The following is a 17,005-nucleotide window of genomic DNA, read 5'->3' as shown; positions in this document are numbered from 1 at the left end:
TAATTACCTGCCTTGGTTCTTAAGATAGCACTCTGCTGTGCTAAAGTCAAAATATGTCAGGGAATGGCAATATCGCCTTGTTATTAATGTCTTAAATTATAGCCAGACACCCTGTTTTTCCAGTTTTCAAGGCAAGTTATGAAGGCTTTTTTTTTTCTTCTTCTTTTTTTTTTTTTTCCAAGTGCTGAGCTGATGAGACATTAAAGGTTTCTTTTTCAAATAGTTTGGCTGTTGGGTTGCTCCCTTCACTCACACCTGCCCCTTGACTTAGAAATCGTCTCCGCCTCTGCAGCATCAAACAGTGAATTTACATAGACACAAAGAAAGCGTGGAAGGCCAACAGCTCGCACAGTGATTAAGATGGGAGTGCAGGAAGAGCAAAGCGGCTCAATGGTAAGAGAAATATCGCAATACCCTACCTTTCTGCAAGGCTGACTAGCCAGGGCTTTCCCATAGGAGGGAGTTGTGCTGAGGATGCCGCAGGATCAACAGTTGTATGTGGGGCTGCTGGCGGTGACTAAGCTGGTAACAGTGAGCCAGTCAAAGCTTAGACATGAGTCACATCTTGAACTTGTGGTTTGTAGTGGCTATAAAGGTTTTGTACAGCATCACTGTACAAGTCTGGGACTGAGAAACAATGGGCTAACACCTGGTAAAGCTACTGCCTGCTCTGGAAGGGAACGCTTGCCTTCAGCAATATGTTAGAGCCTTGCTCAATTCCATGCATTGCTCACCCACACCATAGCCTGGGTGTGACTCTCACTTACATTATTTTAATACCTTTACAAAGTACTCTGGCTTATTAATTCACTAAGAGCTTCCTAATTATACAAGCATCCCTGAAGAATTTCAGAGATGTGCATAAGAAGTGGCAAACTTTTTCCTTAAAAAAAGTGACAAAAAAACCCCACCAAACTCAATGGTAGAACGATATATGTACTTAGCACATCAAGTAAGCAGGGTTTTTTTGTGAGTGTGTATGGCTTTTTGTTCTATGATTCTAAGAAGCAAAGAAAATGAATGGGGAGTATGGTGTTTGGAGTTGTTTTACTCTTTCAGAAATTTCTGTTCATCCCTTTCAAAACAGTTTTGGTGGAAACACTTGAATGCAAAGACTTGAGAAGCTTCCTCAGTCTTGATGTCACAGATGTCTTTGCTATTTATTTTAGCAGACTGCTGGTGTTGTGCTTTTATTTGTTGTTGCCTGAGTCCTTGACTGAACCGGATTAAAAAATTAAAGAAAAGGTAAAATACAGGCATGGGCTGCAAAAGCCGTGTTAATTAAATCAAATAAATGAAGTCCAAAAATACATACAAAAGCAAAGCTGTTATCTGCGGTATTTTCCCTATCGTTACTGATGCTAGCTGGATTAATTTAACAAGTGTTTCACTCAGACCTTTGCTTAGCTGCATAGACATGTCCGTTTTTGCCGAACAGATGAAAGTTCACAAGCAGTTGTCTGAACTTCACAATGTTTTTCATCTAGAGTTTTCACCCTTTTTCATATATACAGATGAAACGCTTCTCCTTAATCACAGAAGAGCAATTAGAGATGGGTGTGTGAGAAGCCTGTAGAATAACAAACAGACGCTCAGAATCTTTGATTCAGGATCACTCTGGGGTGAGAAGCAGAAACTTTTTTTTAGGTCATCTTCATGGATTTAATCCCACAGAGGAACTCAGGTGCTTCAGACTCATCTGTACACAAGCGGAAGTCTAAAATTTAGATCCTTAGAAACATTGCTGGCCTGCCCCTTCACCCCAGAGGTGCCTACATTCCTTAACACCCAGGCTCAGATCCACTGAGTTCCTTGCATGCCTGAACCTGTGCTTCTGGACATGCTTTACCTGGCTGAGGCTGTGTTGGAGAAATGGATCTGTGCATCATGTGTGAGTCCTGCTGCTGATGGTAGATGAGCTTATGTTTTTAGCCTTTGCACAGCTGGGGTGTAGGAGACATGGCCTTGATGTCCTCCTCTGCCTGGAGAAGCTTTCTCTGTCTCTAGTGCTCCCCGGACTGCTCCCCGGAGTGCTCCCTTTACTGGTCCCTGTGTTTTCTTTCCGTCCCTGTAGGGATGTCACACATCCCATCTGTGACTCTTTGGAGAGAAAAAAGATGCTGCCACTAAATGTGGCCTCCATGGATTGGGACTCAAGTCCATCATCCAGTGTTCCTGTCACAGATCTGGATCCTTGCTCTGATCTCTGGTGAAGCAGAGAAATTTCTTAGGGAAAAAATGTTCAAGATTAACCCAGGATATTTTAAACTGGGGAAAGTTACAAGACAAGGTAGCTCCAGGGGCACCGGCATGGTTGAAAGTTGGTTTCCAACGGATCAGTGTCTTATGACTGATTGCCAGGTGTGGCTGAAGCCATCCCCACTGGGACATTTGCAAGGACCTTTCTGCCACCTGCAGTTCTCAGAGGCTCACAAGCTCACCAGTAGCCTCAGCATGGCCACTTGCACAATGAAACCTCCAATGATTACATTTCTCCCTGCACCCTCTGGGTAGGCAGGACTGCTAGGGAGAAGGGCTGAGGGACACAGGTGAGTGAGGAAGGAGAAAAATGACTCTCTGGCTGCACAAGCTCTGTCTGTTTGCTTTGGGATTCAGTTAGAGCTGGGGAAAATACAGCCAGATGAATAAAAGAAGAAATCCATCTAACAAATACCAATAACCCTGTGGTTTTGGCAATCTTTTGAGAGACAGGAGCTCCCTGTTCCAAATGAAACAGTGAGCATTTGATGTTGTCCCATTTTACTCAAAGTGTGTCTTACTACTCCGATAATAAATTGATATATGGAAACCATATACTCCTCTGAAATGTGCTAACCATATCCCGTGTGCAAGTCTTCAGTTCTTACCAAATCACAGTGCTTTTTAATCTATTCAAGAACAGTTCCTCAAAAAGCAAATGGGGAGTACAGCAGAGATTTAGGAACAAGATGTTGCAGGGGCAAATTTCAGGGAAGGAGTAACATGAATATGGTAGTCTTAGTTTTTTCATTTCCAGGTTTTTATAGGGCTTTGAAGTAAAGACAGTCTGTGTGAATCATACTATTTCTGGACACTCAAGGTAGACTTAAAAAAACCACTTTAATTGTAGACAGTTTGTTTTTTATTTGGGAGACTTTGCTAACTGTGTGAATACGCTTTCCTCATGGCAGGCCCACTAATTTCAGCTGTTAATGCAGCTCTCTGAATGGGGGCAGCAAAATCTGACCTTCGTGTTTTAAAGACTGATGTTAGTCCCTTTAGGAGCGTTTTGTTTTATTAGGCACATAAGTTAAGGAAAGACACTTTGCAGTTCTATATCCAGCCTTTGCTTCTTCCTACAACAGCAGTAGATGTGCAGGAGATAAACAGGACCTGAGGGATTCAGGTGAGGAGCTTGGTTTGTGTAACAGTGAGCAAGGAAAATGGGTAGCATGGAACCTGAGCATAGTTAAACACAAGCACTTGCTATCCCTCAAAAGGTTTGTCCTTTAAACTAGTTTCCTACTTGCATCCTTCTTTGAGAAGAATTAGGTTTTGCTTTTCACTGTTTAAAGCACATCACTAAAACATGCCCTCAGGTCTCTGCTCAGTATGACATCTTAGGCAGGCTGTAAAAGAAATGTAGTTCCTCAGTTGCTGTTGTGCAGTTGATAGGTCTGTCTTCCAGAAATGCTGCTTCTATTACCCTTTATTTACTTCAAGAAAATAGTCACTGGGTAAATAACTTCCTGTTCTATGGTTTTGCTACAGAATGCACCACTAGGTACGTGTATGATTCTTTCCTCACACACACAGAGCCCTGCCTTCAGTGAGGCTGAGCCCTCTTCCAAGAGCTTCCCCTAACTAGCATGATTCCAAAGGACCTGCTGGGCCGCAATATGTCCTTAGTTCTCGGATAAAAGTTCATTTGCCAGAGCGTGGCTGTTGGCACAGGCCTCACAAATCAGAAAGATGAGCTCTAACATTTTAACTTTAAAAGATGATCTCAGCAATACCCAGCCCTCAGTGGACAGAGGCTGATGATGCTGCATTGCCCTGATGGCATCAGGCTCTTGACAGGTGAGGGTGAGTTGGATGAGACTGTGGTCCAGCTGGGATTATTTTGATGCAGAAGCAACATGTGCACAACATGTCTTTACCACTTTGAGTTCGTGGAGGAGCTGAAAGCCTGCATTGAAATGTTCTGCACCAGGGGAGCAGACAAAGCATAAGGTGTTGATTGCGGCATGTGGAAGGGAGGGAGGCAAAGATGCTGAGATTCCGCTTTGGGCTTTATGAAGATCAGTGGGCATGTGAGCAGTGGTTGCAGAAGCATTGGGTTCAGAGGACTTTCTGCTTTCCATTGAGATTGCTCCACTTCACCATGCAGCAAGTCCAGCAGATGGATGAGAGCAAGACTAGGTGGCAGCAAGAGTAGGTGGCAAGAGAGATGGTGCAGAAATAAAGAGAAGGGGTCACTGGCATGACAAAGCACGAGTTGGAGAGAAGCTGGATTAGTACCAGGCAAAGGACTGAATGGAAACAAAACTAGAAAACTTCTGGAGGAAGAAGAGGAAGGTGACATCTCTTTGAGGGCTGGTGTAGGATGTGCTGGGGAATCCAGGGTGTTGTCTGCCTAATTGATTGTTGGTGTCCTCATTAGACTAGAAGGCCCTGCGAGCATTTCTTGAAAATTGCAAGTAAGCTATTTTTAACAAGTGTGCAGCAATGGAGTGACTGCCTAGAGCCACGTATTTCTGTTTCCCTCTGTTGTGGCTGCCTGTGAGATACAGCAAGCTGAACCTGCTTTGCTTACATTTTTTTTTTTTCATAAAGCTGTGCTGCTTCCATTGCATTTGACTTTGGGTTCAAGCAGCATTCTGCAGCTTGCTGTCAAGGGCTGAAATGTCAGAATGAAATACCGAATGCTATTTCCTCGGATGCTCCGTGTCAGAAATTATTGAGGTCCCATGCTAAGTGTCCACAGTGGATTGCTGTGATTGCTGCCACAGAGGCACCATCCATTTTTCAATACAATGGTCACAGGCTGACAAAACTGATTTCTTTGAGAGCCTCCTCCTGCTGGTACCAGATAGAAGATATTATCTCCCATGGAAAAAAATAAATAAATTAAAAAGGAAGAAAAAAGATGTACAGATGGTTAATCTTTCAGCTGCAAAAATAGAAGGGCATACCTGTGGCCAAGGTGAGATTGATACTGTTGCTTCACAAGCAGTTGTGTCAGCTCAGTTCAGTAGATGTTTCTCCTCCCATCCTAGTGGCTAGATGTTTTACACGTTGCGCGATCTCTCTTCCCACCCTCCCTTTTGCCCTATTTTAATTCTGCTGCAAATTTAACCTGCTTTATTCAGATTTGTAATGGCATGATGGTTATGTGCTAGCTGGGGCATGCAAGTACCTGAAGTCCTAGGAATGCTCATAATTTGCATCCCTAATAAACCATAATTTTAAATCCTAAATATAGAAAGCGTGCTGTAACTGAAATGGATTGAAGTAGCTTCTTTTTCCCAGATCTCAACATCCCAAACATCCCTGTGAGCCTGAAAATTTTGGAAGAAGCCTAGCACTGAACTGCTTGAGACAGGAGAATCAGAAAACCAAATTAGAGCTGTCTGTTAGGTGAAATCCAGAAAACACCAATGAGTCCTCCTCAAAGGCAGGGTCAGTCTGAAGTACTAGAATAGCCCTTAAGGACTGTCAATTCCAGATTATTTTCTGGTCTCAGGATTAAAGGTAGGGATTGTGAACTGATGGAGAAGGACAAGATTTTCTGACTTTGCGTTTTATATCAACCATCTGTTAGTTATAACAACCATTACAGTGTTTCATATACTGTCATTTTTCTGCCTTCATGTCTCTTTTGGTGCTTCTTTTGGAAAACTCACAAATGTTTTTAAGTACCATAAAGTAATACAACCTTATTCCAAATGGCGCAGTACCTCTTCACCCTGGGAAATGAGCTATAACTGGATCTGCACCATGGATGGAATCCTAACGCCCTGTCTTTTATTAGGTGATTACTACGAAGTGGACACCAAGCATGGTGTCTGCTTGGCTCTGCATCTGGCTGGCCATGGCTTCCCTCGGGCATCGCAAGCTGCTTTGGTTGTGCCAAAGCAAAGGTGCCATGGAGGCTGCCCAGCCCTCGTGGTGCTGCCGCCTCCTCGTGTACATCCCCTGCCCATCTGCTTCTCCCTCCACCCACTGCCCACGTTAGGAGTTCAGCTGTCTTCTTGGTTGTTTTTTTTTTTCCTAGCTCAGAGTGTGAACAGTTCCTGATGCATTTCTCTCAGATTATGCGGTCGGTGTAAGATGAAGTACCTGCAGCAGCCAGTCTGCGGTTGATTTGAACGCAGGCGAGTCTCAACAATGAGCTTCAAGGAGGGTGTCAGGTATAAATCTCCTCTTCAAACAGCCAGGGTGCATTCCAGACTTCAGAGACACCTCTTTGTGTGGAGGGGTGGTTGTGTGGTGTTTGGTTTTGTTGGTTTTTTTTCCTTTCTGCCTTCTTTTGCTTTTTTTTTTGGACCTGGAAGAGGATGAAAGTGTCGGGGTGTGTGCGTTCGTTTAGGCTGATAATGAGAGAGAGGCTCACGGGCATGGTGATTTGGCAGCCTCCTCACTTCCTGTAACAGTTTAAAAAACCTTCATCCAAGGGCTGCTTTAAGACAAACATTTTTTTGTTTAACTACTGGTGGTTTATTTTCTGAACAACCGTGCAATTAATCTTATTTGTATTAAAGAGGCAGGCTGCTTTTTGTATGCTTTTCCGAGCTATAATTAATGAAGATCAAAAATGTAACAGAGACGGTATTTAGCTTTGCATAGGTGTGACTGTGCAACATCTGTAGTGATTAGAGATGTAAAGAAGGCGGCACTGTGACTTTTTTTCTCTTCTGAGAGACGCTGTTCATGACTCTCTACTACTGTAGACATGAGAATATTTTTTGTTGAGGAGACTAATCAATACTGAAAACACCAGATTTTCTTATTGCATTGAGAGATAAACATGTCCTTCGCAAGTTCATTACCAGATAGGTCAGGTTTGCAGGGATTGAAACTGAAATGCAAGACTTGCGCCTTGAAGAACTGAACCCGAACAAGAGTTCTTATTGCTTGCATAGAAGTTTTCAGGCAAATGCATGTCATATTAAAACTTCAAAGCATCACAGCAAGCTTCATGATTTTACATGAAAAAAATCCTGGATGTCTTTGCCACTAGGAATTCTGTAGCATAGATTATCTTTGAGCTGTGCTGCTTAAAAAATAATTAGTTTGTATTAAGTAGCAGCTTATTTATCTTTATGTGATTAAATAAAGAGCGCGTCTGGAATGTATCACTCAAAGACGTATGATGAGAAACGTGCACAGTTTTACCTTGGCATTAGCTGCCTTCTGCTCCAGCAACTCTTCAGCTCCTCCAGCAAAAGGGAAGCCTGGTTTTCACTGGACTGGAATCAAAACACTCTTGGCTCCATGTGTGCCACAGGGACGCACAGAACAACTAACTGCACACTTCATATGGAGGATCACTCATTTCATATTCATTCATAATGCTTTGCAAGAGAAGGTGCAGACCCTGTATATAACCCCTGCTCAGGGGCTGAAGAGAGATGGACCATGGAAAACTTCACTTGCTGATTACATCATACTTACTTCTGTTTAATTAGTGACTCATAATTTTCCAAAGTATGTGAAAGCAAAAGTCAGTCAGTCTATTGATTTCACATATTTAAATTAAAAGGCATCTGTCACATCCAACACACACCTGGTCTCTGCAGCTCTCCCTTTAACCCCTCTTGAGGTCAGAAACCACCACGTTGGTTAAGGGGAGAAAAGTGCTGGCCCTCATGCAGGCTGGCATGAGGGGCTGGCCTAGTGGTGTCAGGGGAGTTAGCAGCAGCATGTTGCCTGAGTGCCAGGAAACTGGGCACAAACAAATGTCAACAGCTTCACTGTTTGGTTTTTTAACTACAAAACCATTGAATCCCAGAAAAAACACACTTCTAGTAACAAAATGTGCAGGTTCTTTAAGTGACCTCCAGGAGATGAGAGGTTTTCAAGTTGTAACTTCAATGAGCCCCTCCCACAGTCCTTGGGTTGCTCATCTTCCCAAGCACTTTCATGTTTTTATCTCTCAGACTGTAAGATCTTTGAGGAAGAGACGGCCTTTATTTGTGTACTGCACAACACCGAGCTCATTTAGCAGTGAGCTAAAACGCTTATCTGTGCTGTAAGTAGTTTCCATACAGTATGGTTTAAAAGGGTGTCAGGAGCATTCGTTCTAATTATTAATAAGGGAGGGACTAACAGTATGAACATGCTGTGCTTTCTTTTCATGATGAAATGGTAGAACATTGTAGAACATGTAACTGCCTGAAGATTACAGCCCATAGTCCAATTCTCAGGGCACAAGTCAGGCTGCCTGTACTATGGCAGTTTTACTCTTTAGCCAGAGTTCTGCCCCACTGCAGGCATTGTCTTGGAAGGGGTTTGATAAGAGAGTTTTCAGAAAGACTGAAGCAGGTTTGGGAATCTCTGGTCACCATGTGGGCTCTTAACAGGCTCCATTTGCTGAGGGAGGAGAGGCTGGGCCCGGTTTGTCTTTGCAGCCTGTTCACATGTTCCCACAGAACTACTACGTGAGGCCCCAGCTTTTCACCCTGCTCTTTAAATGCAGACCTACTTCAAAGTGAGAGTGGCTTCTCTCCCTTTTATTTATTATCCTGCATATCTCTACACATACGCTCACTCAGTGTATAGGTAAAAACACAGCTAGTTTCACTCCACACAATGCTTTTTAACATAATATAATTATTTTCTATTTCAACCTGTAAAACTGCGAATTAAATCAGTATTTTTGCCATCAGTTCACATAGGAATAAACCATGTTGTGGGCACCAGCCACTGGAATTTTATGTCTGTTTTCTTTCCCTGACATCCATCATAACTTGAAATGAGAAAATCACTCTACATCTGCTTTTATATGATCTTAGGGATGAGATCTCTCAGTGTTGCTTTTTTTTCCTGTCCATAATTTTACTGATTTGTTCTCATTATGTGGAACCTGGGAAAAGTAAATTTGAGTGTGTGCTAGTACTGATCTGTAGCAATGAAGTGTTTGGTAAAAATGTTATTTGTTTACAGTACCTTGTGCTTGGAGCTCTACAGGGTTCAACAAAAGTGGTATCTTCAAACCAAATTCTTGATGTCATTGAACCTTAAGGAGCTGCTATTCTTGACAGTCCCCATTAGAATTCAGAGCTGAGCTGTCATGCTGGGGATCCAGTGTCTTTTCTAAGTATAAATTTAGGTTGGCTGACAGTTTGGAGGAGATTATATGAGAGCTGAGATCTGGCACATCTGAGAAATGTCTCTACATCAGTCTCGGTGTGTCAAGATGGGAACTGGTCTCATTACCTCCATGTTTGCCACCACAGAATCCTGCAGGCCACTTCCACTAGAGAGTTTACATTAATGTTGGTAAAGGCAGTACACAGAAAGGGGCATTCCCTTCAGCAGTGATTTGTTCACAAATAAACCTTGCCAGTACTGTTTCTAAGCAACTGAAAGCATTTGTAAATTCAGTTCTAATTCAGAAAACAGTTTCAGACAATAAAATGGGAAGAGGCTTTGGAAAATCTGTTCTCATTCAAATGTAGGATTTTCTTAGAGAAACAGTTCATATGTTTATGTTATACTACCTGATAAAATTGTTATTTATGGGCTTGAAAGGAAGTTAAAATCTTTCCCAAAATCACGGGAAACACCTGTACTCAGATATTCTTCATATATTCAGTTTCACTCCATCTGAACTAAGTCTTCAGCTGGACCCGTAAACCATCTAGTCCCCTCCACTCAGGAAAATGTTAGCTGTCCCAAGGTGATGGCCAGACATGGAACAGCTCTGGTGAGCCATCTCCATCCTTGTCCTCCTCATTATAGATGTGCTTTGTCCAAAGTCTGGACAAGTTTTTTCCATCTTCCTGAAGGAAGTAGTGCTTGGTTTATCAGCTTTCCATCCTTCATAGAAATAAAGTTTTGTAATTTTCTCAACAGAAAATGGCAAAATGTATTAGAAGCTGTACCCCACAGGTGGGCAAGGCAGAAACAGGGTGATCGGGAAGAACCCAGCAGAGTCATCAATGGCAGTAATAATTCCAGATGAGACAGGGGGAAAGCAGCAATCCTGATGTTCACAGTATGAGACACCTGAGAAAGGCAAGATTTATATGAGGTATCTCTGCAGAAGAGCTTTGCGATGAGCCCTGGGGAGGAATTCAGACCTCCTGCACTGCTTGGCTCTAGTGGGAGTGGGGGGTGTCAGCACATCCCTTACATGCTCCCTGGCACATTTGGGATACAGTGCTCAAGGGGTAATATGGGCTTCCTCAGTATTACTGCTCAGTGCCATAATGAATGGCTAATTATAGGTCTTGCAGTGAAGGCGGCAGCTCTACAGAGATCTTAAGCTACTAGAATTTAAGTAGAGATGTTATTTCTGGGATATTATTCCCACAGGCCAAAATAAATTACAGTGGTATTTTATATTGGCTCACCAAAAAAAAAAGTGAAATGAGCAAAGTGTAATTTTTAATTAATCTTCTTATCAAGAAGTCACTTAAACACAGTACTTCACCATCTGATTCCTTCTTGTAAAAGCCACTGATGTCTGGTAGAGTCTTTGGTTTGAATCTTCACATCGCGCATGGTAGAGGATCTGAGCAGGTACAGTCTGGCAGGCTTGGTGGTGGGAGCTTGGATAGCATCTCTGAAAACAGCAGAGAGTCTCATCCTATACAGAAACAAACAAGCAAGCAAACCCTTTGTTATCCAGTGCTTCTCCAAAATAGCCAAGGGAAAATAATGCTGCTCCTTCTGTCTGTAGGAGAACAAGGGAAGACAATAGATAGGATGGTGTTTTCAGTCTTCTTAGTACAGTAATGTCAGAAGGATCAGTGAGACTTCATATGGTTGATCTGCAGCAGGAGATACTGTCCTTTAGTCCTTAAAATCTAGTCTGATAACCCCTCTTTCCTGGTCACCAAGGATCCTTCCATAACCACAGCTGAAACGGGATGCCTGTTTACCGATCTTAAACAGCAGTGTCAGCAGTTTGATTCTTCAAAGGCCTTGCTAATGTGCTGGTTGGGCGCCAGCCCCCTGAGGCAGAGTGCCCACAACACTTGGCATGGTAGCCAGCCTCTCTCTTCATCTCACCTCCAGACAGCAGCACCAAACTGCCTGCTCTCTTGGTGCAGCTCAGGACCTTTCCCAGAGCCGTGACTGCTGACCACACATGGCACGTACAGCAGCTTTGTATTAATTGCCTGCAAGATACATGGCAGCTTGGGGAGCAGATCCACTTTTAGTGCAGAAAACCTGTTCACTGGGATGCAAGTCTCAAGGAGCAAGGAACAAAGAGAAATGAATTTATTTAATTGCCAAGCTGCCAGGTGGGATGTTACAGAACCATTCCCAGTTTTCCAAACACATTTAAGGGATGAAAGTGAGCAATTCATGAGCAAGAGAGGGATCTAATTGTAATCTAATACCTCAGACCTAGAGTAACAGAGCACTGTTCCCAAAGCTTTCCAAAGATTTCAAATTGTGTGACAGGATGCCCAGATGTGTAATGTGTAATGCCCAAATGGTCTGTCATATCTGTCGTGGTGACAAGGAAATATCATGGTCTCCTCCGTCCCTCCAAAATTCCCTCAGTACTGTTTGCCAGTAGTGCAGCTGATGATGCAAAGAGGAATGAGAACAGACAGCCTTGTCTAGAAGAAGTGGCTTTTCAAATGGTCTGTAACAGACTCTGTTCATCTTCCTGTAATATTTCATTTGGATGCATGCAGCAGACTACAAATAAGCCCTTTGGTACAGTGACATTTGCTACAGCGATTTTCATCTTTTCACCAGTTGTGAACTATTATTCGGTTGTTAACGTGCTGGTGAGTGTTCCATTACTTGGAATATATTGAGTGTTGCATTTCAGTCTCTAAGCTAGGATTTGGCTATTTTAAAGAGAATGTTTAAGTTTCTGTTCAGGCTGCTAAGTAAAGGTTTATGTTAGGGTAGGTCTTTGGTGCTTGTAGTGGTATTATTATGATAGGCAAATTATATGTCTGCTTCCTTTGAGTGTTTATATATACCTGATGCTCTTTTATTAATTCTGTCAACTACCATCCTGAGCGTGTCTTTGTGTACCGTGGCTCAAATCCAGATGCTGTCAGGATCACTAAGAATTTCACCGCTGACGCTGACTTCAGTGGGGTTTCACCTGCACAGCTGTGCCTGATACAGCACCTCAGGGAAAGAGACACCCCCTTCTTACTTAATTCCCTCTTCTTTCTTTGAACCAGGACTCCTGAGCCCCTCAGCCCCTCCTAGTGTAGGTTCTGAGCCATAGAGGGTAAAAGGGCCCCAGTCCAGAGGGCTGAGATCTTGGGTGACCACTGAGCCACCAGGTGCAGGAGGGTGCAGTCACCTGGGGCTGCATGCAGAGGCACTGCTGCACCACTCCTCCTGAAGAACACTTGTGGTCATTGCAGAAGTTTTAGGTCAGCGATGCAACACGAGATTTCAGAAAGGAGGAGGAAAAGAGCTACATAAGAAATGAGCGAGAGCTGACAGAGACTGTTTTACTTAACCAAGCACTGTACAAGGTGTGATAGAAGTTACTGCCTGCATGCTGTGAATTGAGAACTGCAGAAGAAATACATTTGAGTGGCAATGTTGGCCTCAGCACAAAAGCTGAAATATGCCTTGTGCTTTGCTTGCCCTGGCACTGCCCCAGTGTATATTCAGCAGCCTGAGGGCTGCTTTTGCTTGTATCCTACTATGATGGCTCCAGAGGACTGCTGGGGTACACCAGCAGGGTACAGAGATGGATACAGATTTTGTAAGCTATTATTTGAAACATCTAGGACAACTTGTCAGACTGTTCTATAGTGAGATAACTAAAGTCTCCTTAGCTGCACATGAGCTCACCCTTCTGAGGCAGCTCCAGAGCTTTACAAAAATGAGAATGTTTACATAACAGAGAAAATGTTTTCCCTATTTGCAGCTTCTAAAATGCACTAGAACCATCAGTCTATCATGGAAACTCTTCTTATGCATTTCAGCTCATAGCATTAGATCATTCTTCTACAATGCAACACGACAAACAAAATCTGATGGAAAACTAATCTGTGCAGGCCAAGCTCCAGTTCCCATTTCGTCAGCAAGCTGAATAATCTCCCTTCTGTGCAAGATGTCTTCATAGATAACCTTTGGTAAAGTGTGGCCAAAAGCAGGGACAGGAATGATACTGCCCTGCAGAGCTGGCATGATGTGCTGGAGCTGTGTAAAATTACACGGCTGATGTCTCCCTATGCATTACATAGATTAGCAATGCAGTATTATTCCTTTCCAGTGATATAGAGCAATGTCTGTTGTTCTCAATCAAGAGAAGACTCCCATCTTCCAGCTGCAGTAAACATTCAGTGGGTTTCATATTTCCACACCTAAGTACAGCTCCAGGCACAAGCATTGCCAACACAGAGGACTTCAACACAAGATATAAGCAGTTGATATGTGAAACAAGACATAATAATTACATTTCCCCTCTCACACTGTGTTCTTAATTGCACAAGGATGCAAATCTTAGGCCATTTCAGTGTTTTCAGCAATAGGTGTTTAAGTTAAGAGTGCTGACTGAAAGTGTTCTAGCAGACATGTTCAGAAGAAGCCTTACAGGTTTAAAGTGCCTTAACCATTCGGGTTTACATTGCCCTGCTCCAACTCCTCTCATTGACTACCCCCGCATTTACAAGCCTTTAGTGTTATTTCAGCTTCTCGCTCTTGTATTCATCATAATCTGTGAAAATCAGAGTTGACATGATGACAAAAGTTGTCACACTGAATACATTGTTTACTTGGCTCAACCAGTTATTTTTATAGTCTCTCTGGAGAAAGTTTCTCATTCAAATTTGCCAGAGATACTCAACAAGTTTAACTAGGAACTTGGCATTTCCTCTTCCAGAAATTCTTCGGATTATGTTCTCCAGCAGCAGACTAATTGACAACAAACATCTTCCTTCAGAGTCGCACATCTTCCTGCAGGAGCTTTTCCTCACGCGGTCACACCTGGGTTTGGGAGCCAGCGCTATTTCACAGAAGCACACAGCCAGTTAAAGGCTCACCCAGGAATCCCAGACACGCTGAGCAACGTCTATAGTTGAGTTTTGTGTAAGCAGGAGGTTTGCACTCTGCCAACTAGTGACAAGGGTGTTTCTTCATGCCCAAACTGAGACTTCTCCAGCATTCTGTGTTGTGCATTTTATATACCGAATCTTTCCCCGGCTTAATTTTCCTCAAGGCTTTCATATTGTTCTAAGGGAAACAACAGCTAAGATCTTTTCCAAACCAGTGGAACGAGACGTCGTGTTTGACAGGAAAGACCAAAAATTTATGTTTTGCTTGATTCGTGCTTAGACTTGAATTTACCAAAACAGTTTCTCCAAGAGGGGATAGTCCCTTGTTATTTTGATCCTCTGAACACCGCAATCACCTGTGTGATCCATTACCATCTGCGTCTGGGTTACTTCCGTATTGATGTATTGATACCTGCAGATATTTTAACCTGGAGGATGGGTAGGGTAAACCACTTTAGATTTTGCGGAATACTTTCCACAAACTTTTAGTTTTTGTCCCAGTGCCTGGATGCTGAGCAGTGCCCCCAGCAAAGCCAGCTCCTCCTGAGCTCCACAGAGTCTGATCCCAGCCTTGGTGTCTCATTTGGGATGCTGATCTTGCTGTACCCTATCTATGCCCCCCTTCTGCCTCAACACTGCTATAAATGTTTGCCTTTTCACAAAGGTGACCCACCAGGTGTAGAGGTGTTATTTTGCTAGACATAAGTTTTTTCCATCATGCTCTGCAAATAGATCACATATGTTTTTAACATCAAATGTAACTAAGTAATATATATCAAGCTGATCTGGGTTTCGATCTGTCTCATTCAGGACAGATTATTAACTTAATTACTTATTATTAACCCCTATTAACTGACTCTAAGCAGCCCCTCAAAGTCCTCCAGAAGATACTGAAGCAGGTGCTACCAGTATAAAGGTAGTTTCATATGAGCTGTTCCAGACAAAACAAAACAGGCTTCCTCCATTTCAGATGAATCCAGAACAATGAAGCTGGCTCTGGCTTTGCTGTATGGACTAGCTTACTTCCTAGGATAAACTCAAACCAATGCGGTCCCATCCCAACACTTATGACTGCGAATTGCTTACAGATTATGCAGGCAGTCTGTTTTTTGCCTGCATTTCTCCAAAAGTATCCAGTCAGTACTGGCTTTCTCATGTGATGATGTTAGTAGATCTCTGATCTGTTTGTTAGACTCTTTTCAAGGCAGATACTTGACTCCAGCAATTGCTTTCTCTGGGAGTGAACTCAAGCAAGCAGTAAAACACCTGAAAGACACTCCAATCTATTTTTAATGCGTGATCTTCTGAAGAAGCTTAAAACAAACAAACAAACAAACATAAAAAGCTAAAAACAGGTATTTTCACATTCAACCTCTTTGGGGCTTGATGGCCTTGGAACTTGAAAAATGGGATACTTTAGAGCTTCACCATCTGCAGAAACTCACTTTGAAATTTCATTCTCTGGATGCCCTGCTTTTCCACTTAGTAGGGATCACATAGAGTTAATAACAGGACAGTTTTAAGGTTAGTATCATATTAAAGCTTTGCAGGTTTTTTCTGTGCTATTGGTCTTCAAAGTACAGAGAAACTGTATCTGCAGAAGCAGTCACAGCTTTTTACAAACTCTCCACAATGAAAGCCTTCTTTTGGTCTTCCATGGTGAAAAAAATGCAGCACTAAGTCATCGCAGTCATACTCCAAAGAGTCAAAACCCAAGCTTTACTGTAGCATCTTTCATGCTCTGTGCACTATATATTACTCTGATTTCCTTTTCTGCTTCAGAATGGCAGCTAAAAACACAAGTAGTCAGTCCCATTTCTAGAATCTCCTTCTGCAAGCTCCTTCAGGAGTTAATAACCTAACTGTAATATTTGATCAAAGACCAGTGATTATCTGCAGTGTATTCTTCCTGAAGTTAATAGATTTGTGTTGGTTTATTATAAAGAAATTATGTTGTGGGCTTCACAATAATGTTGTAGTAACTTGAAAGCAGCCAAAAGAGCACAACAAATCTGGTTAAAGGGAAGGCATGACCTATGAAGAGAGGCTGTGGACACTGGGCTGTCCAAGGACCTGGGAATTGATGGCAGGATGCAACAGAATGGCACAAAGCTGCACCAGGTCATACTGGGCATTCAGAAATATGTATTTACCATGAGAAAGGTCAAAAACTGGGACAGCCTTCCTAGAGAGGTGGTTGATGCCCTTTGCCCATCAGTGTTCAAGAGGCATTTTGATTATGACCTTCTTAAAATGTGCCTTAGCTGGTTAGTTGTGAAGAGGTCAGGCAGCTGGACTCAATGAAAGGAGGCCTCATGGAGGTCTATGTCTCCTCACAAGGGGAGCAGAGAGGCAGCACTGATCTCTGCTCTCTAATGACACTGATGGGGCCTGAGGGAACAGCATCAGGGGAGAGTCAGCTTGGGGGTTAGGAAAAGGTTCTTCACCAGAGGGTGGTGAGCATGGAACAGGCTGCCCAGGTGGTCATGACCTGAATCTGCCAGAGTTCAAGGAGCATTTGGACACTGCTCTCAGACATAGGGTTTGAATTTTAGATGGACTTGTGTAGAAAGAGGAGTTGGACTCATTGATCCTTGTGAGTCCCATCCAACTTGGAATATTCTATGATTCTATGATATTTGAAGGTCTCTTCCAGTCAAACAGTTCTGTTCTATTCTATTCCAAAATAAAGATTGTCTGTGAAGGCCTTGTGCCTTAGTTTGAGCTCAGTGTTGGCCATCAGGCGATGTACACAAAACATAGAGAGATCAATGGATAGAGGAGAGAGATTTTTTTGCTATATTTCA

At 42.8% G+C, this 17,005-nt stretch overlaps 1 protein-coding gene across 3 annotated transcripts in view; it reads left to right on the top strand.

The window, feature by feature from the left end:
• EDAR (ectodysplasin A receptor) overlaps positions 1-17,005 on the top strand; it is a 71,469-nt gene that overhangs the window by 12,399 nt on the left and 42,065 nt on the right. The window contains exon 1 of one of the 3 annotated variants that reach the window (XM_032441980.1): positions 232-393. The exons of 1 other annotated variant lie outside the window; for it this stretch is intronic. In XM_032441980.1, the coding sequence (XP_032297871.1) occupies positions 361-393 (33 nt within the window). In that variant the 5' untranslated portion in view covers positions 232-360. Of the gene's footprint in view, positions 1-231; positions 394-17,005 lie in introns of those variants that run through there. One more of the 3 variants, XM_032441979.1, reaches the window with a different exon arrangement.

The sequence above is a fragment of the Coturnix japonica genome, chromosome 1 (genome assembly GCF_001577835.2).
Source record: "Coturnix japonica isolate 7356 chromosome 1, Coturnix japonica 2.1, whole genome shotgun sequence".
Classification (NCBI taxonomy): domain Eukaryota; kingdom Metazoa; phylum Chordata; class Aves; order Galliformes; family Phasianidae; genus Coturnix; species Coturnix japonica.
The sequence above is the reverse complement of the archived record's forward strand: the minus strand, read 5'-3'. Positions and strand labels throughout refer to the sequence as shown.